We start from the raw sequence: 25,927 nt of genomic DNA, 5'->3' as shown, positions 1-25,927 counted from the left end.
TGTGAATTTTTTTCTGATATCATCATGCTAATTAACATGTTAAATATTTGTCACCTCCGTCAAAACAATATAAAATATTTACCTATAATCAACAAATACATCTTCCCTATAATCAATTATTACCTTTCACGGTACTCCCCAATGTCCAGCCCTCCACAGCAGTGCATGTGGCGCCCCCTTTCTCACATAACACCCGCCTCCTGCAGCAGCAGCATCACATGCAACATCACAACCAATAACTTCACCAGCATCCCTTGACGAGGTGTTATCACCTCCTGCAGGAGTCACATAACGTTCTATGAGACTCCGATAACCGAGCCCCACTGTGGCTATGAGAGGCTCGCAGCAGGCCCTTTCGCAACGGGGGTCCCTTGAAGTGAAACGAGAGGAGCAGGAGCGGGATATGGTGGATGATGATGGTGTTGTGGTGCTGGTGATGGTTGAAGTGTCGTCTTCGGATTGGTGTTCGTAGGTTAGAGGTATTATGGCGCTGACCTAGGGAATAAATAGTTGGAATCAGCATTGGTAACAGAAAACTATAAGGCAAAATGCCATTTACACAATAAAAACAGAAAAAGATGTATATATTATATTATATTATGTACTTTATTATATGTTTGAATATAACGGTCATATAATGTGACATATAAGTTGAGTATGAAGTTGGCTAAGATTTAAACAAGGCTAATGGCGGATTTGTGTTATGTGTAATGAAAGTGATGTAGAGAGTATTTTGAATATAGAAAATTGGTGATGAGTTAATGGTGTTTTGATATAAATTGTGAAAGAATCAAGTAATCCGACAGGCTATTACAATATTCATGTATATATTATTACCTGTTCCTCATAGGGCCTAAATATTGTAATAGGCCTAAGCGATTCCATTTCTGCTACAATTATACAACCCCATTGTGTTCCAATGTAAATTTCATCATTTAAAACACACATACTTGTTACCTATAAGAAAATAAAATATAGATATAATTAGAAATCAATAATAATTTTATATTATCTCTCAATTACCTGACATCGGCCAGGGCTAAGATGTTCTTCAATTGAAATAGATTTCAGACTTTCAGAACAAGGCACAAGTTTTGAACAATCCAGTTTGTTTTCAATACATCTTGACTCATAGTCCCATTGATACACTATGCAACCTGAAAAAAAAATTGTAAAATAATAAAAGAAAAAGAGAAAACTCTGACACTAAAATAAATATTTAAGGGTGATATTTCTCTTCTAATATATATTTATATTTATTACCAGGATGCACATACGACCACACTCTATGTCCAGCAGCCTGAAGTAGTGTGACAGAAGTTTGATTGGAGCAATCTTTAGATAATTTATTTTGAATTTGTTTAACTCTAGCTACATGGACACCGGTGTCTGGAGAACTGTCGTTTCCACTCTCGTTGTCATAGTCCTCTTTGTGATAGAACTATATATACAAATGAAAAGGATTAGTGTCTCAATCGGTTGGAAATTAATTAATACATTTTTCTCTTATTCACTGGATTCACAAATCTGCAACAATAATGTACCTGTCTATGATCAGAATGAAATCGCATGTGTTGTTCATTAAAATGATCTACAGAATCATGTCCACATACAGAATGGCCCTTCATTGTAAAAATAGATATATGCCCGCCTTCTAGACCACACCATAACTCAAAACAGGATCTGCAGAAAGATTTAATATAAAATCTTTAAATTTAAATCAAAGACAATTGATAAATTCCAGAAGATATTGATTGAAAGATGAACCGATGTGCTAAGTTAATAAAATTACAACTTCTTACTCGTTTTCTCCAACACAAGCAAGGCTGCGCACAGGTGCTCCAGGACCCAATTCGGTGAGAACAAAGGATCCTTCGCAGTGTGAAGGTCCTGCAGGTGGATCTATTCCATCGACCAAGAAGAGACGACCACCAGCCAGGGCACAAGCAACCAAACCTGATGAATCTGGTTTATCATTCTGAAACAGCAAAAGAATAATTAATAATAAGTAAATTAAATAAATAATGATTGAATTTAATATTAATTTAAGGTAGTCCAATTTAATATGAGTTATTCAAATATCTTGTCTATTAGTAACATCTATTGAAATCAATTAAATATGTTCTGATCTCAATTAATTGTAAAGGTTTGCTTCAATAACTATTAATGTTAATTTTATCTTAATATTTACTGAACCAATTTTAAAAACAACTAGCTGACGACTAACTTAAATGTGTTTAATAATAAATTTGATCTTTCAACAAGCGTATATTGATAGTTACTCACCGATGATAAATCCTGGTCCCTATTCATTTGGTAAGCAGGTAGCGGTAAAAGACAACTTACAGCAGACGGTGGTAAAGCAGCAGTGTTTTCAGAATCTTCTGAACCCTCTTCAGGAGCTGAGTCTAATTCATATGTGAACAATGGTTTGCAATCTGTTGCACTAGAAAGATAAATTAAATTAAAATACTGCATAAAAATACATATTGAATCAAAAAGGCATATTTATCAAAATCAGCATACCACAAAATCAACTATTATTTCAATATTATATATCTTAAAAATTAATAAGCTGTCTTTTTCTAATTTTAATCATTATTGACTATTTCCATGTGTCAATTATTACTTACTCATATGCATGCAATCTTCCTGCAGCATCTCCCAACCAAAAAGCTTGAGACGGTTCCACATAACACGCAGCAGTTGAAACAACTTTTTTTGGTGCCCCAGAAGAAGTGCTACTAGTTTTCGATGCTGAGGCATAAAGACGATGAGCTGTTGGACTCCAAGAAGCACTAGACTCGTAACAATGTAATACATCAACACGACGGTCACTGCGGGCGATGAAGAGATCCCAAGATCCTTCGGGATCATCTGAAAAAATAATTGATGTATTGCTAATTTTTACTGAAATTATGTTTGTTTTGTCCTTTACCATAATCTCTTCTAGCAGATACAGCTGTAACTCCACCAACAGAGCCAGAAACTGTCGCAGCAGCTTTGGATACACTAACAATATCAGCCAGTCTGGCAAATTCAGGAGCACTAGCACAACTCACCATTTGACTAGCAGTTGGTCGGTCACCAGGTCGTGCTGACCAACAGAGTGACATCAAATCCAAACAATAGGATGGACATTGTGCTTCCTATTATATAAAAAAACAATAAACAATATGATAAGATTTATTATTCATGAGCAGTTTTTTCTTACCCTGCTGGTTAACGGTGGTCGTCCACCATCCAGAACAGCCTCTTTGACGGCTTCGCAGCCTTCAAAAGGCTGTCTTAAAGCTATCAGTTCATACAAAAGCATTCCGTATGAGAAACAGTCAACTTTTTCAGTATACTCAAGTTCACCATTGTGTCTTGCCATTTCAGGAGCCATAAAGCCTTCTGTTCCACCAAAGCCTTTGGCACCTGAGCTTGGAAGAGCTAATCTCGAGATACCTGCAAAAAAATAAAATTATAAAAAATATTAAGATTTTATATTCTTTTGGCATTTTCTGTATTGCACTAACCATAGTCAGCAAGTTTGATGTGAACATCATCCTCTGTGTCTGCATCCATTCCTGGTGGTGGTAAGCGCCACACGAGCACATTTTCAGCCTGGAAAAATACGATGCCAAAATATAAGTGTGATATGCACAAAGATAAGTATATAATAAGAATTACTCAATTCACAAAATTCCAGTGTAGAATGTTACCATTTTCATTAAAATCATTCACAGAAGATGCAAAGAAGAGCGCAAGCAGGTGATATTTAATTCAAATCTAAATATTCTGTTTACCAATAATCTCTTATATCTCACCTTCAGATCCCTGTATATAACCCTTCGCCCGTGCAAGTACTCCAGAGCCCTAGCAGCTTGCAGAGCACAAGCCCGCAGAGCCCTAGGACGTAATCGAGCCCCACTACGACGCAAGTGCCTTAAAGCAGCATCCAGGGCACCTCCTGGTGCCAGCTCCAAGACAAGAGCTAAAGGTCGAGCACATACACCAACCAGTGGCACAATATTTGAATGACTAAGGAAAAAATAGATGAATACAGATTCAACAAAATATATTTAATGTATTTTTACCTTAAATTAAGTAGGATATTAAGTTCCTGTCGTGCAGTGCAATATGCTTTACATGCGTATTGCAAAGGATCACGTTCCCATTTTCCTTGAGCAGCCTAAAAAGTTCAAATAACTCAATAATTATTAGTTGCAAAAGATGTGATGATTATTATGTCTTTTATATATAACCTTATAAGCAATTATAGCGCTTTGACGAGCCCTAGGTCCAGGTTGCACCGGTTGCAGCATTTTCATGGCGACATCACGAGGCGCCACTGTTGCCGATCTGGTGTCACCACGTCGATTCCCATCGCCACTTGCAGCTGATGAAAGATCTCGAGCATATTGAGCTCGAAATACGAAACCAAAGGCTCCACGACCCAAAAGAGGACCGCGAATTATTTCTTTGGATCGTATTATTAGGCGTGGACTTAAATCCATAAAAACCTAAAAAATAAAAAAAAATAAGTGCTCCTCTTTATAATTTATCATTTATCTTTTCTTACGGTATCAGGTGCGATCTGCTTCAACTCCTGATCCCCATGCGAAGGACACTGCACCCTTTTCGTATCACTTGCTGCTAAAATACATTCCTCTACAGTCCAACAATAGCTCAAAGGCAAGGGCGGTGATTCAGGACCTGATGGAGCAGCGTTTTGTGGAGCCCCTTCTATGGAGCAGTTACGACTTGAACCACCTGATTGGCCTACACCGCTGTCACCATCAGACCAGGCCAGGAGGGAATCTTGGGAAGCCCGAGGACGTTGAGGCGGTGCAGCAACTGGCTGAGGAGCCGGAGGTCGTGGGGGTTCTACAAAAGCCTAAAAGAAAAAAAATTATGGAATTTATATTTGGGAACAAAACTTTCAAAATAACTAATTACCAAAAATGATTTTTTCTTTACCTTAGAGAGACGATCATGAAGTGAAGAGCTTGCACCAGGTTCAGGAGAATCTGGTCCTTGATCATTCTGATCAGCTGGTACACACAACAAACACTTTGGACAAGGTACGATTCGAGTAACTAAAAATTTGCCTTCAGAAGTATGCACAAATCTTGTACCTAATAAAAGAAACAAAAAATTACCCATAAATATTAAATTTACAAAATTAACTCAACTACTATCTATATAAAAAAATCTGAAGAATAATCACATAGTATAAAATTTTATCTTTATGATAAAAATTCTTATTTAAAACAAAAAACTATTGGATTCTTTTAAATATTTTTATCTTTACCTAATGTAGGATACCAGTCCTCCAACAGTATATCAATATGATCAACTGCCAACGCCAATAATTGTGCTGTAGCCCTAGAACAAGGTGTTAAAACTATTTCTCCTCTATCTACTGCACTTGTTTGATATCGCATTCGACGATCAGTTCCTGGTTCGTGTTCATCATCCATCATAGGTGAAGTCACATGACGTCTGACCACCAGGTCGTGTGCAGGAAAGTGAACTTCCAGGACGGATGAGGAGCGTGCATCCAAATCGCACCAGACACCTTCTGTTTCACACGAAATCTAAGAAAAAAATAACATTGAACAAATATAACATGGCACCTTCTTTAAATTATTTTTACCTAAGATGTTTATACGGCTTCGGCGTGGTTTCAGTTACTTCTCTCATTGTGAATATTGTCACATCTCCATATCTAAGTCTCAAGCCAGTTTGCCACAAAGACCATTCAGCTTTGACATCCAATGCCTTTGCAAGCGCAGCATCTTGAGAAACCTAATGATTATATTCAATTATTACCTATTGATAAAGATTGATCATATTTTTATTTACATCAGAAGGCAGAACAAAAAATCCCCGAACGGCGTCCAAAACAGCATCATCAGCTAAAACTCTGGTCATCAATCTGGACCAAAATCCAGATGGTGAATAAGACATTAGAAGCAAACGGGATATGGCGCGTTCTGGACGAGCACGTTTTGTTACTTCTAACATATCACGAGGAGTATCTGTAATAGTAAAATATTTGTCATCTTTTGATCAATAGTTGGATCATCATTAAATATTTACCAGAAAATGATGGAGAATTCAAGATAAAAGGCATGTCGCCTGATGCAAGCTTTTTATTTCTGACAGCCCAACCTTTTGAACGCAAAGCGATCTACAAATATTGAAATATATAATAATAAAATATTACAACTGTATTTAAGTAAATATTATATTACCTTAACGGTAACTTCTTCACCAGGTCCCCTATCTTCTTCTGCAGCAGGAAGCAAAGATGGTATAAGCAAAGTCCTGCTATCCCAAGTTAATGCAACTTCAAATTTGTTCAACAAGCTAACAACATAGCCTCCAACACCGTTCATGGAAGCAGAAGCACCGCCTTCGTTGGACGCACCTCCGCTACCACACAATTGTTGGGCATTACGAAACAGAAGGGCCAAGTCTTCCAAACGCATAATGCCTGGTAAAAATAGAAACTGGTTTAACTGAACAACAAATTTAAAATTTAACTGAAATTTTGTTAAATAAGGGCAAGAATTTTATCTGGCTTACCAGTTCGTGCAAATGGATTTATTTCTCTGATGGTTACCACATGTGCGAGTACATCACAAAGCCATTGAGGGTCTAGAAAATATAGATCTTTCAAAGTGGCATCATCGTAGTGAAGTAGAACACCTGAAAACAAAAATTTAACACTTGATGATTTAAATATAATATGTATTTTGACATCCATAGAAATTTTGATAAAAAAAGCTTTGATAAGACTAATAAATTCTAAGTTCTACTCTACCGTTATCGTGGAGAAACATGGTAGCCTGCGCCAGTTCTGCTGCGTCTCTAAACGGTTTGTGGCCCCTGCTTTGCATTTCTCTGGCTACCAAGGTTCTATAACGTTCTGCACCTCGTACAACAGGTTCGCCACCAGCTCGCAGCCTGGACGCTAGTGCAGATACACATTCTTCTAATGCAAGATAACATGCTGGTACACGTTGCTGTAACCATGGTTCCTTGCTACCTGTAAACGGATAAATAAATATTGTAAAATATAAAAAAAAAACTTTGTGGAGTTACTCATCAATTGGAATGTGCAGCTAACACTTTTTTAAAGATCATCTGACTTTCACCTTTAAAACTGTGCCCAAAAATTCATTTTCTTATAATTCAAATCAATTACCTGGAAGTCTCAGAGAGAATGCTGTCTCATAAAGCATATCACGCAATTGACGTAAATTTCGTCCAGTTCGACAGCTGACCTGCACGCTGTCCAGAACACGAGGTAAACCGAGCTTTTCTGCATCACCTGCTGCAGCTACAAAACGTTCTCGAGCCAGTTCTTGCAGTTCTTCTGCGAGAGCAACAGGAAACGACTAGAGAAGAAAAAAATAGTATGCAATAGTTGTACTAATTTAAATATTGTAATCTTTTCCCTTACCTCTCCGACTGCATCATAATGTGTCCCAACCAATATAACAGGCGAACCAGGTGCCCTTGCTTGAATATTCACCAGGCCACTGATGTAGCTCGTCCAAACCACGTCTGCCATCCGTTATTCGCCAAACAGCTAAATACAAACTTCTCCTCGACAAGAAATACTGATGAGTAGCATAGTACTCTTTCTGGCCACCGAAATCCCAAGTCCGAAAAACCACAGGTCCATAATTTGGCATCTGGTGACCACGTCCTTTGCGATCAAGGGTCCAATCACCAATGTCCACACCAACTGTGGACATATTGGTACCTCTGTGCGTTTTTTGGTTGATGTTTTTGTGACCCATGCGTTTGGCCCAATGCTGAGATAAATGATAAGTAAATATATAGAAACTAGTGGTGTATGGCATCGTGCCTTAAGGCAAATTGCTGGAACTTCCCGTACCGTAATGAAATATTCGAGAAATTTTAAACATTTTCAAATACATTATTACAAATACTGTAACTTTCATTATTTTTGCTATCTTGTTATATCTGAGCAAATCAAATGTAAAGCATTTCATTTCGAACGCACAAAATTGAAAAAGTGCTCCCGTATAGTCACAGTCTAAACGCATTTGCAAATGATTCTGTGCGACATTTACACTTATACTGTGCTTAACTTGGCGGCATTTTTACATTTTTCAATAGTTTTCACAAAATTGGAAAAGTGCTGCAGTACATAAACAGTCTAAACGCACTTGGGCAAACATTTGTACCAGAGTGGCGCTTAGACTGTGCTTAGCCTGGGTAATTTTTTGAATTTGCAATCCAAAATTACAAAAATATTTTATGGAAAATAAAAAAGATGTTAGATATTTTTTTATCCTCAAAAGCAATTGTTTTGTCAATACAAGCAGAAAGTTTTTGAGATCATTCAAATCGGACGCTTAGTTCACTCAAAAACTGCCATTTTTTGTACATTTAGCTATGTATCTTCGAAATGGCGGGACCTGTCTTTGCCAAAAACTAATCACCTCTTCTCCCAATCATTACAAACTGAATGTTTTTTACATCATTCAAATCCGATACTCCGTTCTCTCAAAAACTCGATTTGTATTTTCTGCACTCTTTGCTCCGTATCTTCGTAACAGCTAGACCTGCCTTTGCCAAAAACTAATCAGCACATCTCCCTATCAATAGGGATCGAATGCTTTTCAAACCATTCAAATCGGTTGATCCGTGCGCCAGAAAACGTGGACGAAAAAATGCGGACAAACAAAACACACACACATCCATTTAGTTTCCGAGGTATGCCAAAATGTCGAGAAATGCAAAAATTTTCATTTTCGATTTACGGCCTGTTTCTATAACTACCATACGGGAAGTTAATAAAACCAACTGTTACCACTCAAAATTTATTTCATACTCACATCTGTAGTTTTCTTTCGATTATTGGAACCATCCTGTCTTAACTGTTCTAACAAACTAGTTTTACCAATTCCTTGTATACCGACTACCATTAATTTCATTCTGGCGTATGGTCTAGCATCTTCGAGTATTGACTTCAAATATCCTAAGCAAGAATTAGTAAATAATAAAATAATGAACAAATATAAATTTATAACAAAATAATACCTATTATATCCATTGTCTTATACTTCTTAGATTCGATCATAGATTTCAGTGGTTCTTGCAAAGAGCAACCTCTGGTATTAAGATTCCATAAACGAGACAATAAGCCCATATGTGGAGGCAACTCAGTAATATCTTAAATAAATTACAATTATATTAATTATGACTACAGGTTATTTAAAAATTATTAACTAATAAGTGATATACTTACCAGTGTTACCACTGACATTGAGTACTGAAAGATTGGACAACTCATGTATGGCTGTTGGAATTTCTTTTAAACAATTATTACTGATGTCCAACATTGATAGATTTGGGAAACACCAAGCGACCTTTTGTTGCACACACCATACTCTATAAAAAAACACATTTGTAGTAGCTGAACACGATCTATAAACATCTATTTTATTAAGTATCATCATCTACTAATTTACCCATTCCCCATCATCCTCCTCACAGCAAGCCAATCCCCAGCAGAACTGCCTCCGCCTCCAGCACCTCCAGCATTACCACTTCCTGCAGCCGCTTCCAAATCGTCGTCTGTCGTCAGTTGTATCCTTCGCAAACGATTATCAGCAAGCACCAGAGTGCGCAATGCGTCCAGGCGCAAATGACGACGATGGCAGCAGACTGCCTGCAGGACACCACTGCGAAGAGATCTTGCTGAGTGTCCGGAGGCTGGTGGGTTGATAGAGGTGGAGTTGGAGGTTGTTGAAGATCCTGATGTACGGGTAGTAGAAATTCCTGACAAAAATGGTAATTGTTAACTAACTAACCAGATTTTTTCGCAAAAACATAAATTTCTCCTTCGGAAAGTTAATAAATACCTTGTATGCTCAGTTTAGATTTTATATTGGAACTTTCTTGAGGTTGATAACATGTCAAATGAGCCAACTCCATCAAGTCACATGCCTCGATTTGTGGTAGACTAGGCCAGCATGTTATCTACAATAAAAAACAATATATTTAAAACATCTTCACTTTTGCATTATTTACAATTATTAACTTCCCGTAGGGTAAGTTATAGTAATCGCAAAAAAATCGAAAATGAAAATTTTTATACATCTTTACATTTCAGAGGTTTCTGAATATTTTGGCATACCTTAGAAAAAAATGGATGTATGTGTGTGTGTGTGTGTGTGTGTGTATATGTGTATGTGTGTGTGTGTGTGTGCGTGTATGTATGTGTGTGCGGATACAAATTTTCGTCGACGATTTCGGGAACGCGGATGAAGCGATTTGAATAATTCAAAAAACATTCGATTCGTATTGATAAGGAGACGTGCTGTTTAGTTTTTGGCGAAGGCAGATCTAGCCGGTCCGAAGATATGGGGCAAAAAGTGCCAAAAACGGTACCTCAGTTTTTAAGAGAACGGTTTTAATAATTCAAAAAACATTTTACTTGTATTGACAAGATGAAGAATTGGTCAAATTTTCATGAAGGTAGGTCTAGCGGTTTCGGAGATCTAACGAAAAAAGTAAAAAAAATGCCATTTGGCGGTCAAAAATGATCATTAGACATATGCACATCAAATTATCAGATATTTTATAGAGATTTTAACAATAAGTATAAATTTTGTTTACATTCCTATGGGTTCCGTACCAATGGTTATCCGTTAGACAGCGACGCGGCGCTTATGCGCTTTATATTTTGTCTCTATGCAGTTAAAGCAGCACGATTGCTTTGAAAAAAAGTTCAGATCTTCCAAAATATATCAAAATAAAGAAAACATTTAAAAAAAAAAAAATAAATAAAAAATAAAAACAATTTTTTTTTTCAAAAAAAAGTAATTTTTTTCCAATTTATAGTTTCTTAAAAATCTTATTTTTTCGAAGTAAAATTTTTTAAAAATGTTATTCGTTAATAAATTTTTGGTACGGGAAGTTCCAGCAATTTGCTTAAGGCACGATACCTTAATTGCCTTAAGACAGAATTCCACTTACAGCTAGTTATACATTACAATTTACCTGGTTATGGCTAAGATCAAGTTGTTTTAGACTAGCAGGGTAACTCGTAATGTGAGACATTGATCTTAAACTATTGTAAGATAAATTTAGTCTTGTGAGATTTACAGCTAGACATGGCAAAGCAACTGGCAAGCCTATAAATAAAAATAATTATAATAAATTATGTATTAAATACAAACAATATTCAAGACTTAGTGCTTACTTGAGAATAAATTATGTGCTAAATTCAACGAAGATAGTTGTGAACTATTTTCAGTAACATTATCTTCACAATGTAATACTTGTTCGGTTATCTCTAAACTATTCGACCATATGTGGTGTTTCTGCAGTTCTATTTCACTGTAATACAAATAAAACCAATGAATAAATACAAGTCTTAAAGAACATATTTTGATGTTTTTACCTCACAGCCCAATGTTTTTGTTTAAAACTATTATCAGCAGACTCGGTATTGCTACATTCACTAAGAGATAGACGAGAATCACTGGAACTTACACTAACTCCATCGTTATCACTATCTATAGCCTAAAGAATAAAAGAAATAAAAATAATTGAATCAATATTGAAGTAAATATTAATACAAAATATTATGTACTACACAACAATATTATATCATCAAAAGTGAGAAGAGAGTAAAAATTTGGCGTTGTACAAAAAATAAAGTAAAAACAAATTGGTCCAACCACATATACAGACCTCGTCTTGAAATGGAAGTTCTCTTAACAAATTAAAAGCCACACTCAATTCCCTTAATTGTGGAGCCCTCCACATTGCAAAAGGCAAGCTCCGTAATTTATTATTTGATGCATCAACTGTTATGAGACCAGGAAGTCTAAACAAAGCCTCTGGCAACTCATCTAGACGATTATCCTAAAAAAATAAGTATAAATAAATTTATGTTGCGACTATGACTTTGTTAAGTCATAACATTAACCTGTAGATAAATTTCTTCGAGCACTTGGCAACCATAATCGTGCTTGGTCGGATCTTTTTTGCCATAACGTTTTTTAGATTTGTTTTCACTGGGTAATGGCAAACGCTCTATTTTATTTTGAGCTACATTTAGATATCTAAAAAATGATGAATATAAGTAATAAGTATTGAACAAAATATTCAACGTTCATGATATTGTAATGTTTGAAAAATATAATTACTTAAGGCTGGTTAGCTGGAAAACAACTTCTGGAAGGCTAACCAAACTATTGCAGGATAAATCAATTCGTGTCAAAGCAGCCAATGCGAGTTCTGCTCCTTTGGGATGTCCCTTTAATTTTGGGTTGCAGTGCAGGGCTGCTGCACTTAGCCATTGTGGTCTTGTAATAAAAATGATTTTATTAAAATTTTATTATATGATTTAAAATTTAAACAACAGAAAAATTATCTGTTGGGATCAATTTGCAAAGATTGTTATTATACACAATATTTTGTATTGCTTTGGGTGAAAATTAACAAAAAATCTAAATGAAATATTTTGATTCTCTTACTATCTTATATATAAAAATGAATCGCAAAATGTGTTGGTAAGTGCATAACTCAACAACGCCTGGACCAATTTGGCCAATTATTTTTTTAAAATGTTCTTTGAAGTCCAACGATGGTTCTTACGGCGAGAAAAAATCGAATAATTGCCGGGAAAACCCTAAAAACAGCCCTTTTCTTTTTCTCATACAAACGTTTTCTAACTAAAACGTGGAATCGATTTGAGCTTTATTGCTATTATATAAAGTTCATATTAAATTACAAGCACTCACTGTATACTCCTTTTATACGATTATTCGGATTTTAATACATTTTTCTGAAGTCTGTTAAGGAAATTTTCTAGAATGTATGTGATTATAAAGCCCTGGGATGTATGTGCAATATTGTAGAAATAAATGAACAAAAAAATGCAAATAACGACATGTCATTGTTGGCATTGAAAACAAATAAAAACTATTATCTGCCAAAAATTTCAATTTACTTATGAGCCTAGACAGTATTAGAATATGTATAATAAATTTATGATTATAAATAAGAAAAATGAGATGTCTACATTATTATTGCCAAAAAGCAGCTGAGATGTGCCAGAAATTAAAATAATATAAAATACAGTATATGTATGGCAGATACACATATGAACAGGATGTGACAAATTAATTTACTTAAAATATGAAATTAAGTATTAATCAGGGCCGGACCTACCTTTGATGCGATGCATGCAAAAAATACGAGTGCACGTCTTAGGGGGCGCCAACACAAGATTTGGATATTAAATTTTCAATATATCATATATAATATAAAATTAAACTAATTTAATCAAACATTAAAAAACAATAATTATTATTTTTAGATAAACGGTAAATATCAGTATATTATATTAAAAAATTGTTGACATGGGCACAGGACAACGTCTGTCGGGTCATCTAGTTAAAAATAAATTTACTATTTATTGATTTAATTCATTCCTGGGCATTGATGGTATTGTGGCGGCACCCTTAGACATATTTTATTGAACAACTCCCATGCTCGAACTAGTTTCGGTCATCTAATTTTATCATAAAAATTTTCAATATCAATTGATTTTTTGCATTACTTTCAGATTTTTCAGAATTCACATATGTATATTATAATTTCTCTAATAATAAAAAATTCCAAAATGTGGCTCGTTATATATTTTCAATAATGATGTCTCTTAAAAAAATTCTAGTAATTTGCTTTACTAGTATATGATGTATTTAAAAAATTGATTTTATTATATATTAAATTATTACCTGATATTACTCAAGTGGCATCGTTGATTATGCCAATTTAGCATAGTTGGAGTACTCGGAAAAAGAGCACTGTAAGTAACAGCATCCTCATTTGCCTTGGTCTGACGCACTGGTGACATCGTGACATTATCACCAGTCCTTGCTGCAACCACAGATCCTGCTGCATCTAAAGCTCGTTTATTTATCTTGTATTCTGGATCAGGATAAGACTAGAAAAACAATAAATAAATTTGAGAATTTATCTATTATCTACTCTAGAAAATCTGTTTTGGCTTTAGTTTTACCTTGGTCGCCAACAATCGAGCCACAATCAGTTCATCCTGGTTCGCGGCGGCGCAAGCAACTGCATCCCCTGCGTCGTCCCTTGCTCCATGGCGCAAAAGTAACTCGACCAGCGGCAAACTGCGCTGTCTGGCCGCCTCCACCAAAGGTGATGATAAACCTGTAGAATTGCCCGGAAGACCGGAAACACCAGAAGCAGCCGTTATAAGCGCAGACGTTGGCGATAACGGTGATGTTATCGGAGTTACGGCGGTGGTCGGCGTCGATTGAGGAGTTTGTGGAGCAGTAGAGTTACGGATTGATGATTCATGATCAGACTAGAGGAATTCAAAAACAAATTAAACACTAAATCAGGCATATAAAATCTTCAATTATTACGTTAATTGTTCCCAAATCGTTGCCGTCAGTGACGCCTCCTCCCAAATTGGGATCTGCTCCAGCACGCAATAGAGCTCGTGCAACTTCCAAGTGTCCTCCACGTACAGCTGCTCCTAAGGCTGTTTCTCCTGCTCCATTTCGAGCACCAGCACCTGATGAATCGACTGCTGCGGTGCCGCAGAGGATATCTGGACGAAGGGGAGTCAGCATGCGTTCGTGCGGAGAATCCTTAGAAAATGATAATAAGTTAAGTAAATATTAACTTCTCGTTGGGTAAAAGTTATAGTAATCGCGAAAACAATCGAAAATAAAAAAAATTCTATATATGTACGTTTCATGAAAAAATGAATGTATGTATGTTTATACAATTTTTTTTAAAAATTTAAGAGAACGGAGCGTCCGATTTGAGTGATTCAGATAACATTTTGTTAATGGAGTGAAGAATTGATAAAATTTTTGGGAAGGCAGGTTCAGATACCCAGAAAAAAAATTAAAAACGCCATCGAACGCACATGTAAATTAAATTAACAGTACTTTATGTACGCGTGAATATAATTTGCAATTACTGTTTTGCTAAAAATAAAAATATTTGGCCCATGGGGGGATCGAACCCACGACCTTCGCGTTATTAGCACGACGCTCTAACCAACTGAGCTAATGGGCCGATGGAAAAGCACTTCGAAATTGTACACCGAGTGCGTACCGTGATTGTAAACATTTCTAAAAATAAATATCTTAAAATTATATATATTCATGTATTGGCGATAAGAGATTACGTACATTTTCATTGAATATTGCTACATTTAGATTACTTTTTTTACTTGGGATCTATTTTTGAGATGCTTTTATATTGAGAAATTGCTAAATTTTTAAAGATTATCTGATCTTAAGATAGATTAGCCGATATTAGGCATAACAAATATCATATAAATGCAAATATGTTCCAAAGCAACATTAAACTGTTGTTTTTAAGTCTCCTTAGAAATTTTTGCCAAAAAGCTGAAAAAACAAGATTTTGTTTTTGTTTTTTTCGACATTTCAGGTCGTTTTGTTACAACATTTGAAAAAAACTGCAATACCTATGCGCTAGTCTTTCTTTTACGAATACTCGGTTCATAATTTCAAATCGAATTTCCATCGGCCCATTAGCTCAGTTGGTTAGAGCGTCGTGCTAATAACGCGAAGGTCGCGGGTTCGATCCCCCCATGGGCCAAATATTTTATTTTTTACGAAATAATTACAAAAATGAAATTACATTCACGACTTATAATATTACGCCCACCACTGGGCGGCCTGATATGCTTTTTCTATTTATCTTAATCAAAAAAATTACTAAATGTCATATTTATAGAGAGTTGTAAATACTAAATGAAATAAAAAAAACATTTACGACTCTATACAGATACGTTAGGCAAAATTATAATAATATTTTATTTATTATGTAACAAATAATAAACACAATATAATCATGGAGCACATTTTGTAAATTTATTGTATTTTTTTTTTTGTTTCATTTACAAAACTTATGTTATTTAATTTATTTTGTCACAATGACAAATATAATGTTACGTGAAAAATAAACACAAGTACTTTATATAAAAATATCGTTATATATAATAACAATAATAAAAGCAAAGTAAACAAAATGAAAAACTAAATATTTTTATTTCAAACAATATGAACAAGTGAAATTATAAAATTACATGCACTTATGTTCGCATGTATTATTTGATTAAGGCACTTAGTTTAACATTTGCCGAATTTATAAAAATATTTTTTTGTTCAGGCAAAACATTTAATGACTGTATATGTGTAATAACTGTAATGTAATTTAATTTAATGACTGCATTTAATGAAAAATTACTAATTTCATTCTTATTGAACTGTTATGAATTTGCAGCATAAAATTCATTTATCCCTTGATATGAACTTATCGATTAATAATTACTCTGTAATTATTTAGTTAATTAATTTCTGAAGGCGAAGTTTATGTTTTACGATTTGTTAGTTTTATGTTTTCTCACAGTTTCGAGTCATTTTGAATCGTTCGAGACCGAAATTGGAAAAAGCCAGAAAGTGCCTAAAGGTCAAATGCCACTTACACCTAGTAGTTTAATATGCATACCTTGTTGTTCACAGCGATAAAATGAAAAAAAATTAAAACGGCTTCAACGGCCCATTAGCTCAGTTGGTTAGAGCGTCGTGCTAATAACGCGAAGGTCGCGGGTTCGATCCCCCCATGGGCCAAATATTTTTTTATATCATAATATACTAAAAATTAAAAAAAAAGTTTATCTGGCCGTATCTAAAACTCGAATCGAAATTTTGCGATTTGTTGAAAAATCATTTTGGGATTGCAGATTGTCATAGACAGATTTTCCAACAATGAAAATTCCTAACATTTGTTGAAATTTTTCCAACAAATAAAAAATAAAGAAAATTCGAACTATACTCGTTTCCTAATCTGTGAATGTATATATTTACTTATGTAAAATAAAAATATTTATGTGAAAATAAAAAAAAATAAATCTAATAAACGCCATGGACCATTTTCTCTAAGTAATTAAATAAATAAATAAATTACAAAATTTCAATAACTTCTTGTATTACTCTTTCAATTATCATTACCTTCGAATAATTTTAGACTAACTGAAACCTCAGTAGAGGTAAGAAAAAGTTCTAAATGAATAATAGACAAAATATCTATTTACAGCATTTAAGAATTCATACTAAACTTTAGTATTTTTATTTTAGTTTAAACTTTAATGTTAAAAATAATCATATCTGTTCAAGTTCCTACTTTTTCAATCAACATTGATGTAATTATTTCTGTAAATAAATACTAATTATAAAACTCACCTGTTGCTGTGATGAACCCAAACTCAATTTACTCATGATGTTCTGAATTCCTTCAGAGATTCTTCTTTTAATAGGACTACTTGGTGATGGTGTAGGTGTAGCCGAGGACGGAGTGCTGTCTTCATTTTTCTAAAAAAAATCATAAAAATAAATCATTTATTTATAAATAAAAATAAGCATCTTTTTTATACCTCATGTGTTCTGGTAGCAGGCACTCTCCAGCCTAATAAGAGATCAACAAGTTTTTTATTTCCTAAAAGACTTGCCATGTATAGTGGAGTTTGCTTGGTAACATCCTGGGCATTCGGATCAAAAGCCAATCGCCATTGCCATCTATTTGCCTGATCCCTAAAAAATAATCAGGAGAATCCGCTTATCTGATCCATTTTACCACACATACGGGGTAAAGTGGGACAACCACGGGGTAAACAGATGCAATTTCTTCTATTCAATTTTAAAGGGATATTGCGCTACATTATTGAACCAATGCAAAATATTAATTCTGTGGGTACATTTGTTACAAAGATAACACAGTATATTACATTGATCTGCTATTGATCAGAAATATTCATCAGATGAGCCGGAATAATAATATATTTAATTAATCTCTTGTAAAATTGCTTTTTTTTAAACTTTACTATTTTATTGCTTACACGTTTGCCAAAGTTAAGGTTCAGCTGGTCCTTTTTATCCTACTCATATGCTGCTTATCTTCTGATAGCAAAGTCATAAGAATAAAGGAGATGGCTGATTATGAATTTATACATTTTTTGCCCTCTACTATCAAATATTTTTGTTAAAAAAAATCTAATTTTATTTGTTTACGAGATATCCGTGGCGGACCATTAATAATTGGTCTACCCTACCCATAAAAAACATACAAATGTGATTTTTAATGTAAGTAATCAGTAATTTTCGATTGATTTCTTTACATAATTTTATTGTAAAAACAGTCCCTAATGCTATTGTGCACAAAAGACTTAGCAATTGCTTTCGTAGACTTGGCCACATCTTGTAAAATCATGTCAGTCATTATAATTGGACATAATTTTTTGCAAAAATGTGCCATTATAAACGACATGTCAATGTAAGCGATGTCAATATATCCGACTAGACACCTGTTTTTTAAGGAATTTTATACGGAAACCAAACATCCTAGTGCGATTACGTCATAATAAGCGGTTGTCAATATATCCGGCGTCATACTAATCGGATTCTACTGTATATGAAATTACATATATGTTTATGATACATCTATTACCACTTACGTATATGTTGTTAAAAGGTGCTCCGGATAATGAAAACTTAACAGCAGCCGAACTACTTCAACATGTCCATTGATGCATGCAGCATGCAACGGAAGCCACTTTTCCATCGTAGCTTGCTAAAAATAAATTTATTGGTCAGTAAAGTTTGAAAAAAAAAATACTATCGTGTATCAAGGTATTATTACCTGGACTAATTCAGGATATTTTTCCAACAACAGTTTAGCAGTGTTGACATGTCCATGATGGCAAGCAGTGTACAATGGTGTATATCCAGTTACGGGATGTGCCCGTGGTTCTGCTCCCTGCTGCAGCAGCATTGTCGCCATTTCAGTGCGACCTAATTGGCAAGCACTAGACAAAAAAAAATTATTATTAATAAATGATTTTGTAAATTTGAAGTTATGTTTATACCTAAATAGAAGTGTATTGGTTCCTCCCGGAGCGCAATTAACGACAGCCTTCGCCTCCGGCCCAAGCTGCTGCAGCAGTTCTCGTGCAGCCCGCATGTCGCCGCGGGATACGGCGCAGCGCAGTGCCTGCTGCGCTCTTTCTCGCTCATCTAGAAAAAAGAAATAAATAAAAATATTATATAATGAAAAATTTCATGATAGTAAAAGATAAAAAGAATTTTAGTTTTATGATATATAAATATTTTTCCTTATAATCAGTTTAAAATGTTTATAAACTTAATTCAAAGGAGAATTCCAAGCCTAGCAAAAATATATAATAATTTTCATAATTACACTTTTTGTCAATTTAGATTCTACGAAAGCATAAGCATTTAATGTTTTAATTGGCAAAGTTTCTGTAATCGATAAAAACAAAATTGATACCCCAAGTATGAAATTGAATTATTAAAATCTGCAATCTTGGCAAGGAACCAAAATTTGTACTTATTATTAAAATCTTTATAAAAAATCTGATAACTTGAAATAATTATTATTCAAGTGATGATAATTTCTAATGATAATTTTTGACTCCCAAACGTGCATATAATTTTGTTTATTTATTTTATTATTATCATAATTATCATTATTTTATATTAAATCATCGTTATTTTATATTAAATCATCATAATACAAATATCATTTTAATGAAAATACTTTCCTTTATTTTGTACTCTATTTTATTTATATTTATGTTATTATTCACTTATGTTACTAGATGTTATATTATTTAGCAGTTGTTACAGATATTGTAATTAAAAAAAATGTGCATATGTCTAATGATCTTTTCTTTTCAATTTTTTATTGAATCTTCAAAACCGTTGAAACTGCCTTTCTAAATATGTTATCAATTTTTCATTGCATTAATACAAATAAAATGTTTTTTTTTAACCATTCAAGTTGGATACTAAGTTCTCTCAAAAACTGATTTGTCATTTTTTACACTTATTGCTGAGTATCTTTGCTACACCTGAACCTGCCTTTGCCAAAAACTAATCAACACGTTCCATAATCAACAGGAATCGAACGTTTTCGGAATCGTTCAAATAGGTTAAACCGTGCTCTCAAAATCATCGATAAAAAATTGTATCCGCACACACACATACATAATTTTTTTCTAAATTATGCCAAAATGTTCAGAAACCTTTGAAACGTAGAGATATGCAAAAAAAATATTTTCGATTTTTCTGGGATTATTATACTTTACCCTATGGGAACTTAATAATTATGTGTAAGTGGCATTTTAGCTTAAGGCTTAATATAGAATTTTATAGAATACTATATATATATATAGTTTCAGTTCTAATAATTCAAAAAATAAAATTACATTTTAAATGAGGTTACATTTAACATTGGTGTAATAAATTACATTATTAGTACAACCTGTTGACCAATAACTCCTAATACTCTTAGATTATAAATAAATAGTTGCATCCTAAGAAACAATAAAAGAAATGCATTATATTACAATTACTTATATAATTACATAACTGCACTTCATAAATTCAAATTTAAATTTCCAATTAGATTCAAACTTGCCTTCCGGTGCATCATCAAGTTCCTGCGTGAAGTATTCGCAAGCGTCGCACGCTAGTTCCGGTTTGCAACGTTTGCGTTTTAAATTTTTGGGCGGCATTTTTAAACATTCACTAAATTATTATTTATAAATATCACAAAAATACGGGAAACGGATACGGAAGCTCTGAGAAACGAATTGACATACTTCTTTGGTAAAAAATTGTATAAAAATATTAATAGAAAGGATTGTCAGATTAAGGTAATGGTAAGGGAACAGGTCCCGGGCACCCTGATATCAGAAAAAGTCAGGCAGCCAAAAAGTTAGCACTGTAGGGTTAAACATATTTATGTATAAAGTTATATGATTCTATTTATTATTATTATTATGTCATAATATTTTATTCCATTGGATGTTTCGATTCATCTGCGTAATAGATTTACCGAAGCGTAAAAAGCACAATGCACAGCCATAAAAGTGAAACTAAATACACCTAACGATTACAAATAACAACGAAAGCAATTAAGTTGTATAAAAACGTTATAAATCGTATATATATATATTTATGTAATTATATAAATTTCGCGTAATACGGTTTTTTATTTTATAGTGTTTCAACGACCTAACCTACAAAACAACGGCGGCTGTCATTTTCGAAACGAACCGAGCGCGTCCGAAGTTTCTCAACATTTTTATTTAGACTTGCGCGTGGAGGAAGATCGATAATGAATGGAATTGTAAAAAAAATATGTATAGAGATTATGTAATTAGGAAAACATTTTGTGGAATACTACACAAAATGTGCAATATGGTATATTGCAATTAACTCTTTCACTACGAAAGTGCTTTTCGCAGGAAAGACACTGCTGTATAAGCCAGTAAGCCGCCCAAGTATCTGTTACACAGAATATTTTCAGATTTTCCGATCATCATCAACGAAACTGTATTTAATTGGTTATAAGTGGTATTCCAACGTATACACCAAAAATAAAATTTTCTCTTTCATTCAATTCATTTTCCAAATGATGTCTTTCAAACATACTTATAATATCAGCATTTGTATAAATTAAATTAATTTATTTAACAAATTTCATTTAATACATTAATACTAAAGAGCAAAAAAAATACTAATCTTTAAAGATAATGAAAGGACTCTGCTGATGAGCAAATTAAAGGAGACCTATGCTGATACAAAGAGGACTTCACTGACTGATATCATATTAAATATCAAATTGGATGATAAAGAAATAGAACTGTAAATTGACGAGCAAATTTATAAGTAACCTAGAAGACGAAAATAAAGCAAGCAAATTATGGATAAGGAATATAAAAAGGAAGATCTTGACGAGCAGTTTTATAAGAATCTTAGAAGACAAAAGGAAAACTCTACTGACTCTACTCTACTGAGTACGAATTAAAAATTCATTTTATTTCAGTGAGGACAAAAAGTCAACTATAATCAGTAGCCATCTACATAACGCAGAAGGTACATATGGTCGAATGGCTTTTAATTTTTTTAAATCGGACCATCGGTTTTTTGAGAAATCGTCGACGAAAGGACAAAAACTGGCTCGCATATTTTTTTTTAATTTGGCCCCAAAAGATTCAGAATGACATGAAACGTCTAGAATAGAAAGATAGCAAATCGGATTTTCTGGCGCACGTTTTAAGAAGTTAAAAATTAAAAAGAATACTTCTACAACCTAAAAATTACAATAAAAAATATAATTCTCAATAATTGAAGACAACACTGAAGCAAACTACGTTACCTTGCATGTCGTCTATAAGCGACATTCGTACACACAGGTCGTCAAGTATAAATGTCGTCTATAAACGACGCTGATAGCCAAAAGGATAAATTTAATGTTCACAATTAAATGAAAACAAACTTTAATTTTTGAGGAAAGCAAATTGTTTTTCAATATTTCAAAACATTTTTTTTTTTCAAAATAATATTTTTTAAAAATGTCGAAAATGATTCGGATTTTACTTTTAACTGTAAAATTCTAAAGCTCACTTTTATACTTATTATAAATAATTTTAACGTTGCAATTAAATTTATATAATTCTCTGAAAAATAAGATAAGGTCCTTCGTTCCAACTGTGATATATATGAATTAAAAATTACTTAATGTTCAGAAATGCCCAGCAAAATTATTAAATAAAATGCCATATAACTAAACAAACTGTAATAATCAAAACAAAATAAAAAAATTCAGAAAAAATTTAACAACACTCTAAAAAAACTAAATACTCATTCTATCATCATACAACCAATTTTCATAAAACAATTTTGGTAACTCTACATTCAGCTTTGCCTGAATTTCAAAATTCCATCTTCAAAAATGAAATAGTTCACATATTTTCCAATTCACAAAAAAATCTATTACACCAAACTCAAATAACTACTAAGAACAATTCAAACAATTATTTCACCATATAAAATACATGAGTCATTTCTACCAATGCAAACTAATTACTCTATCATAAACACAATATATTATATAAACAAAATTCCTTAACCACATGCTTGTTTATAATTTTTTCAGATAGCTTCTGAATATAATAACATGTGAGTGTGATTAGGATAAAGATTTATTTATTTCTTAAATACCTGAAGCATTTTTCAGCAGGTTAATGCATTCAACATTGCCTTCCCTTTCTGCTATATCGAGAGCAGTCATTCCTGATATGTCTTTGTCTGTAAAATTTGCTCCAAATTCTAATAGGCATTCTACGTTTCCTGCATGACCGTGGGCTACACTCATGTGCAGGGCCGTCTGGATAAGGGAAAATGGATTTTAGAAAAAATAGGACTGGACAAAGTAACTTTGAATAAAATTGGCTTACAGATTTGGTATCTGTTTAGAGCAAACACTTTTTGATTTTTGTATTAATTAATCATAGCTGATAAAAATAACTTGGTCAATTGAATAAAATTAGCTTTTATATCTGGTAACTGATAAATAGTCAAGAATACACTTCCTAATTCTTGTATTAATTATTCATAGATATTAAATATCTCAATAATGACTTTTATCGAATTATTGCTATAGTACTAGTTTTATATTATATAATTTTCTATTATCCTTACACAATTATCAGCTCTCGGTCCACATTTGCTGTTCGGATCAGCACCTGCTTGAAGAAGAATTCTTAAGCATCTTGAGTCTTCAGTTATTGCAGCAGCATGTAAAGGTGTTCGGCCCCAACTGTCTTGACTATTTATCATGGCACTTTGGTCGCCTTTAAGTAAATCTTCCAAAAGGTCGACATTGTCCCACAGAGCAGCCTAGAAAAAAAAGTAATAAATATAATAAATAAAATGAAAATATTAATTAGCATAAAGATAATATGTATAAATGTCCAGTTATACAAACTTATCTATATTATAATTTATTTTTATAAGCTCTTATAATTAGTATTAATTGATTATTAAATAATGAGCTAATCGATGAAATTTAAAATCTTGAGTACAAATAGAGATGCAAGTTATTATTAACTTCCCGTAGGGTAAGTTATTGTAATGGGCCGAAAATCGGAATTGAAAATTTTTACATTTCTCGACGTTTTGAAGGTTTCTGAACGTTTTGGCATACCTCAGAAAAAATGGATGTGTGTGTGTGTGTGTGTGTGTGTATGTATGTGTATGGATACAAATTTTCGTCCACGTTTTCGGGCGTACGGATCAACCGATTTGAATGGTTTAAAAAACATTCGATTCCTATTAATAAGGAGAAGAGCTGATTAGTTTTTGGCAAAGACAGGTCCAGCAGTTACGGAGATAAGGAGCAAAGAGTGCAGAAAATAGAAATCGAGTTTTTGAGAGAACGGAGCATCCGATTTGAATGATCTAAAAAACATTCCATTAGTAATGATTGGGAGAAAGGGTTATTAGTTTTTCGCAAAGGCAGGCCCAGCCATTTCGGAGATACAGAGCTAAATGTACAAAAAATGGCAGTTTTTGAGAGAACTAAGCGTCCGATTCAATTGATTCAAAGAACTTTCTGCTTGTCTTAACAAAATAATTAATTTTGGAAAAAAAAAATTTTGTACCATTTTTTTTTTTTTTTTTTTTTTTTTTTTAATTTTTTGTATATCGAAAATAATTCAGATTTTATTTTTAATTCTGACTATAGTTCTAATATACTTTAAACAAATAATTTCAACTCTGCAATTCAGTTTATATAATTATTATAAATATTAGACAATAATACAATATTTATAATAATCTATTTGAAAACATTCAATATTCCTCGAACGTTTCGTTACGGTACGGGAAGTTCCAGCAATTTGCCTTAAGGCACGATGCCACCCACCCCACTAGTTAAAATTAATATTAAAAAAAAAATGTATACAATAATCCAACAAATACAAAATTTAGAAAAATCACACAATAACAATTTATTAGTGAATTTTTTTGTTAGAAACAATTGTCTATATTTTGATATATAACAGAATGATGGATTTTTTTCCTTATAAGCATTTTAATATATTAAATGTATATAAAAATAATTGCTAGTTTTATTGTGAGTTTCCAGCAAGTTTTTTTAAACCAAAAAACCATCAGATATACATATCATAGCTTTGCAATTTTCATATCATATCCTGGTAAATCCTTGTAATTTATTTCTTTAATATCTGGTATAAAAATAAATTCCCAACTAGTATATTTTTAAATTAATACCTTTTTGATATTTATATAACAAAATATAATTCAATAATTATACATTAAAAAATCACCTAGTTGAAGAAACTTTAAATTTTCAGTACAAATAGAGAAACAAATTATTATTATTAAAAAAAAAAAACAGATAAACAAATATAGTGCAAAAATACAATGAAAAAGCATACAAATACAAAAATTAGAATAATTGCACAATAATATTTTAATGACTAAAATTATATTCTTATTAAAATAAATTTAATAAATTCTAATTTCAAAGTCTTTAATAAAGCAGTATGTTTTATATTGTATGAAAATTTACAAAATTGAGTTAAGAACAAAAATAAAAACTACAAATTTCTTACACACACACACACACATATATATATATATATATATATATATATATGTAAATTTATAAATTGTATAAAGAATTTTGCATTTGAAATTTGTGGGTGTAAACAAATTATAAAACTTCTTGACATTTTAGACAAAATTCAGAAATTGCATTATATTATATTTATAAAAACAATGTTTAATTCTATTATTATTCTATTTATCAATTTATTATTATGACCTGGTGAAGGAGCCTTCCAGGAATATCGTCCTCCGGGGACCAATCCATGTTTCATATATATATTATCACAATTACACGCACATATTTGAAACTGAAACTGATTTAATATATAACATATCGATAATTGTATTAAATTAACGCATTATTT

The 25,927-nt window shown here is 32.8% G+C and overlaps 1 protein-coding gene and 1 non-coding gene across 2 annotated transcripts; both read right to left on the bottom strand.

Annotated features, from left to right (window-relative positions):
• On the bottom strand, positions 1-25,871 carry LOC113386579 (leucine-rich repeat serine/threonine-protein kinase 1-like). Its single transcript, XM_026624352.1, is given in 49 exon segments — positions 1-495; positions 838-957; positions 1,024-1,157; positions 1,264-1,441; positions 1,545-1,683; positions 1,803-1,978; positions 2,287-2,446; positions 2,634-2,877; positions 2,939-3,149; positions 3,215-3,450; positions 3,522-3,609; positions 3,813-4,026; positions 4,083-4,177; positions 4,251-4,508; positions 4,568-4,882; positions 4,966-5,123; positions 5,300-5,569; positions 5,625-5,796; positions 5,854-6,029; positions 6,091-6,181; positions 6,246-6,406; positions 6,452-6,487; positions 6,580-6,702; positions 6,818-7,042; positions 7,202-7,394; positions 7,460-7,534; positions 7,536-7,817; positions 8,868-9,010; positions 9,073-9,204; positions 9,281-9,401; positions 9,527-9,747; positions 9,897-10,014; positions 11,038-11,171; positions 11,240-11,376; positions 11,441-11,562; positions 11,734-11,907; positions 11,972-12,107; positions 12,192-12,350; positions 13,788-13,996; positions 14,072-14,386; positions 14,448-14,675; positions 17,307-17,435; positions 17,498-17,654; positions 18,575-18,690; positions 18,760-18,925; positions 18,986-19,133; positions 23,151-23,316; positions 23,631-23,828; positions 25,780-25,871. Coding segments are annotated over 49 exon segments (8,376 nt in total). The 5' UTR covers positions 25,828-25,871; the 3' UTR covers positions 1-126.
• Trnai-aau lies at positions 15,038-15,111 on the bottom strand. The gene has a single exon. It is a non-coding gene; the product is annotated as a tRNA-Ile (tRNA).
• Positions 25,872-25,927: the final 56 nt, after the last annotated feature.

This window comes from Ctenocephalides felis, unplaced genomic scaffold (genome assembly GCF_003426905.1).
Source record: "Ctenocephalides felis isolate EL2017-DRISC unplaced genomic scaffold, ASM342690v1 CF-g0.4_SCAFFOLD_03571, whole genome shotgun sequence".
NCBI lineage: Eukaryota > Metazoa > Arthropoda > Insecta > Siphonaptera > Pulicidae > Ctenocephalides > Ctenocephalides felis.
The sequence above is the reverse complement of the archived record's forward strand: the minus strand, read 5'-3'. Positions and strand labels throughout refer to the sequence as shown.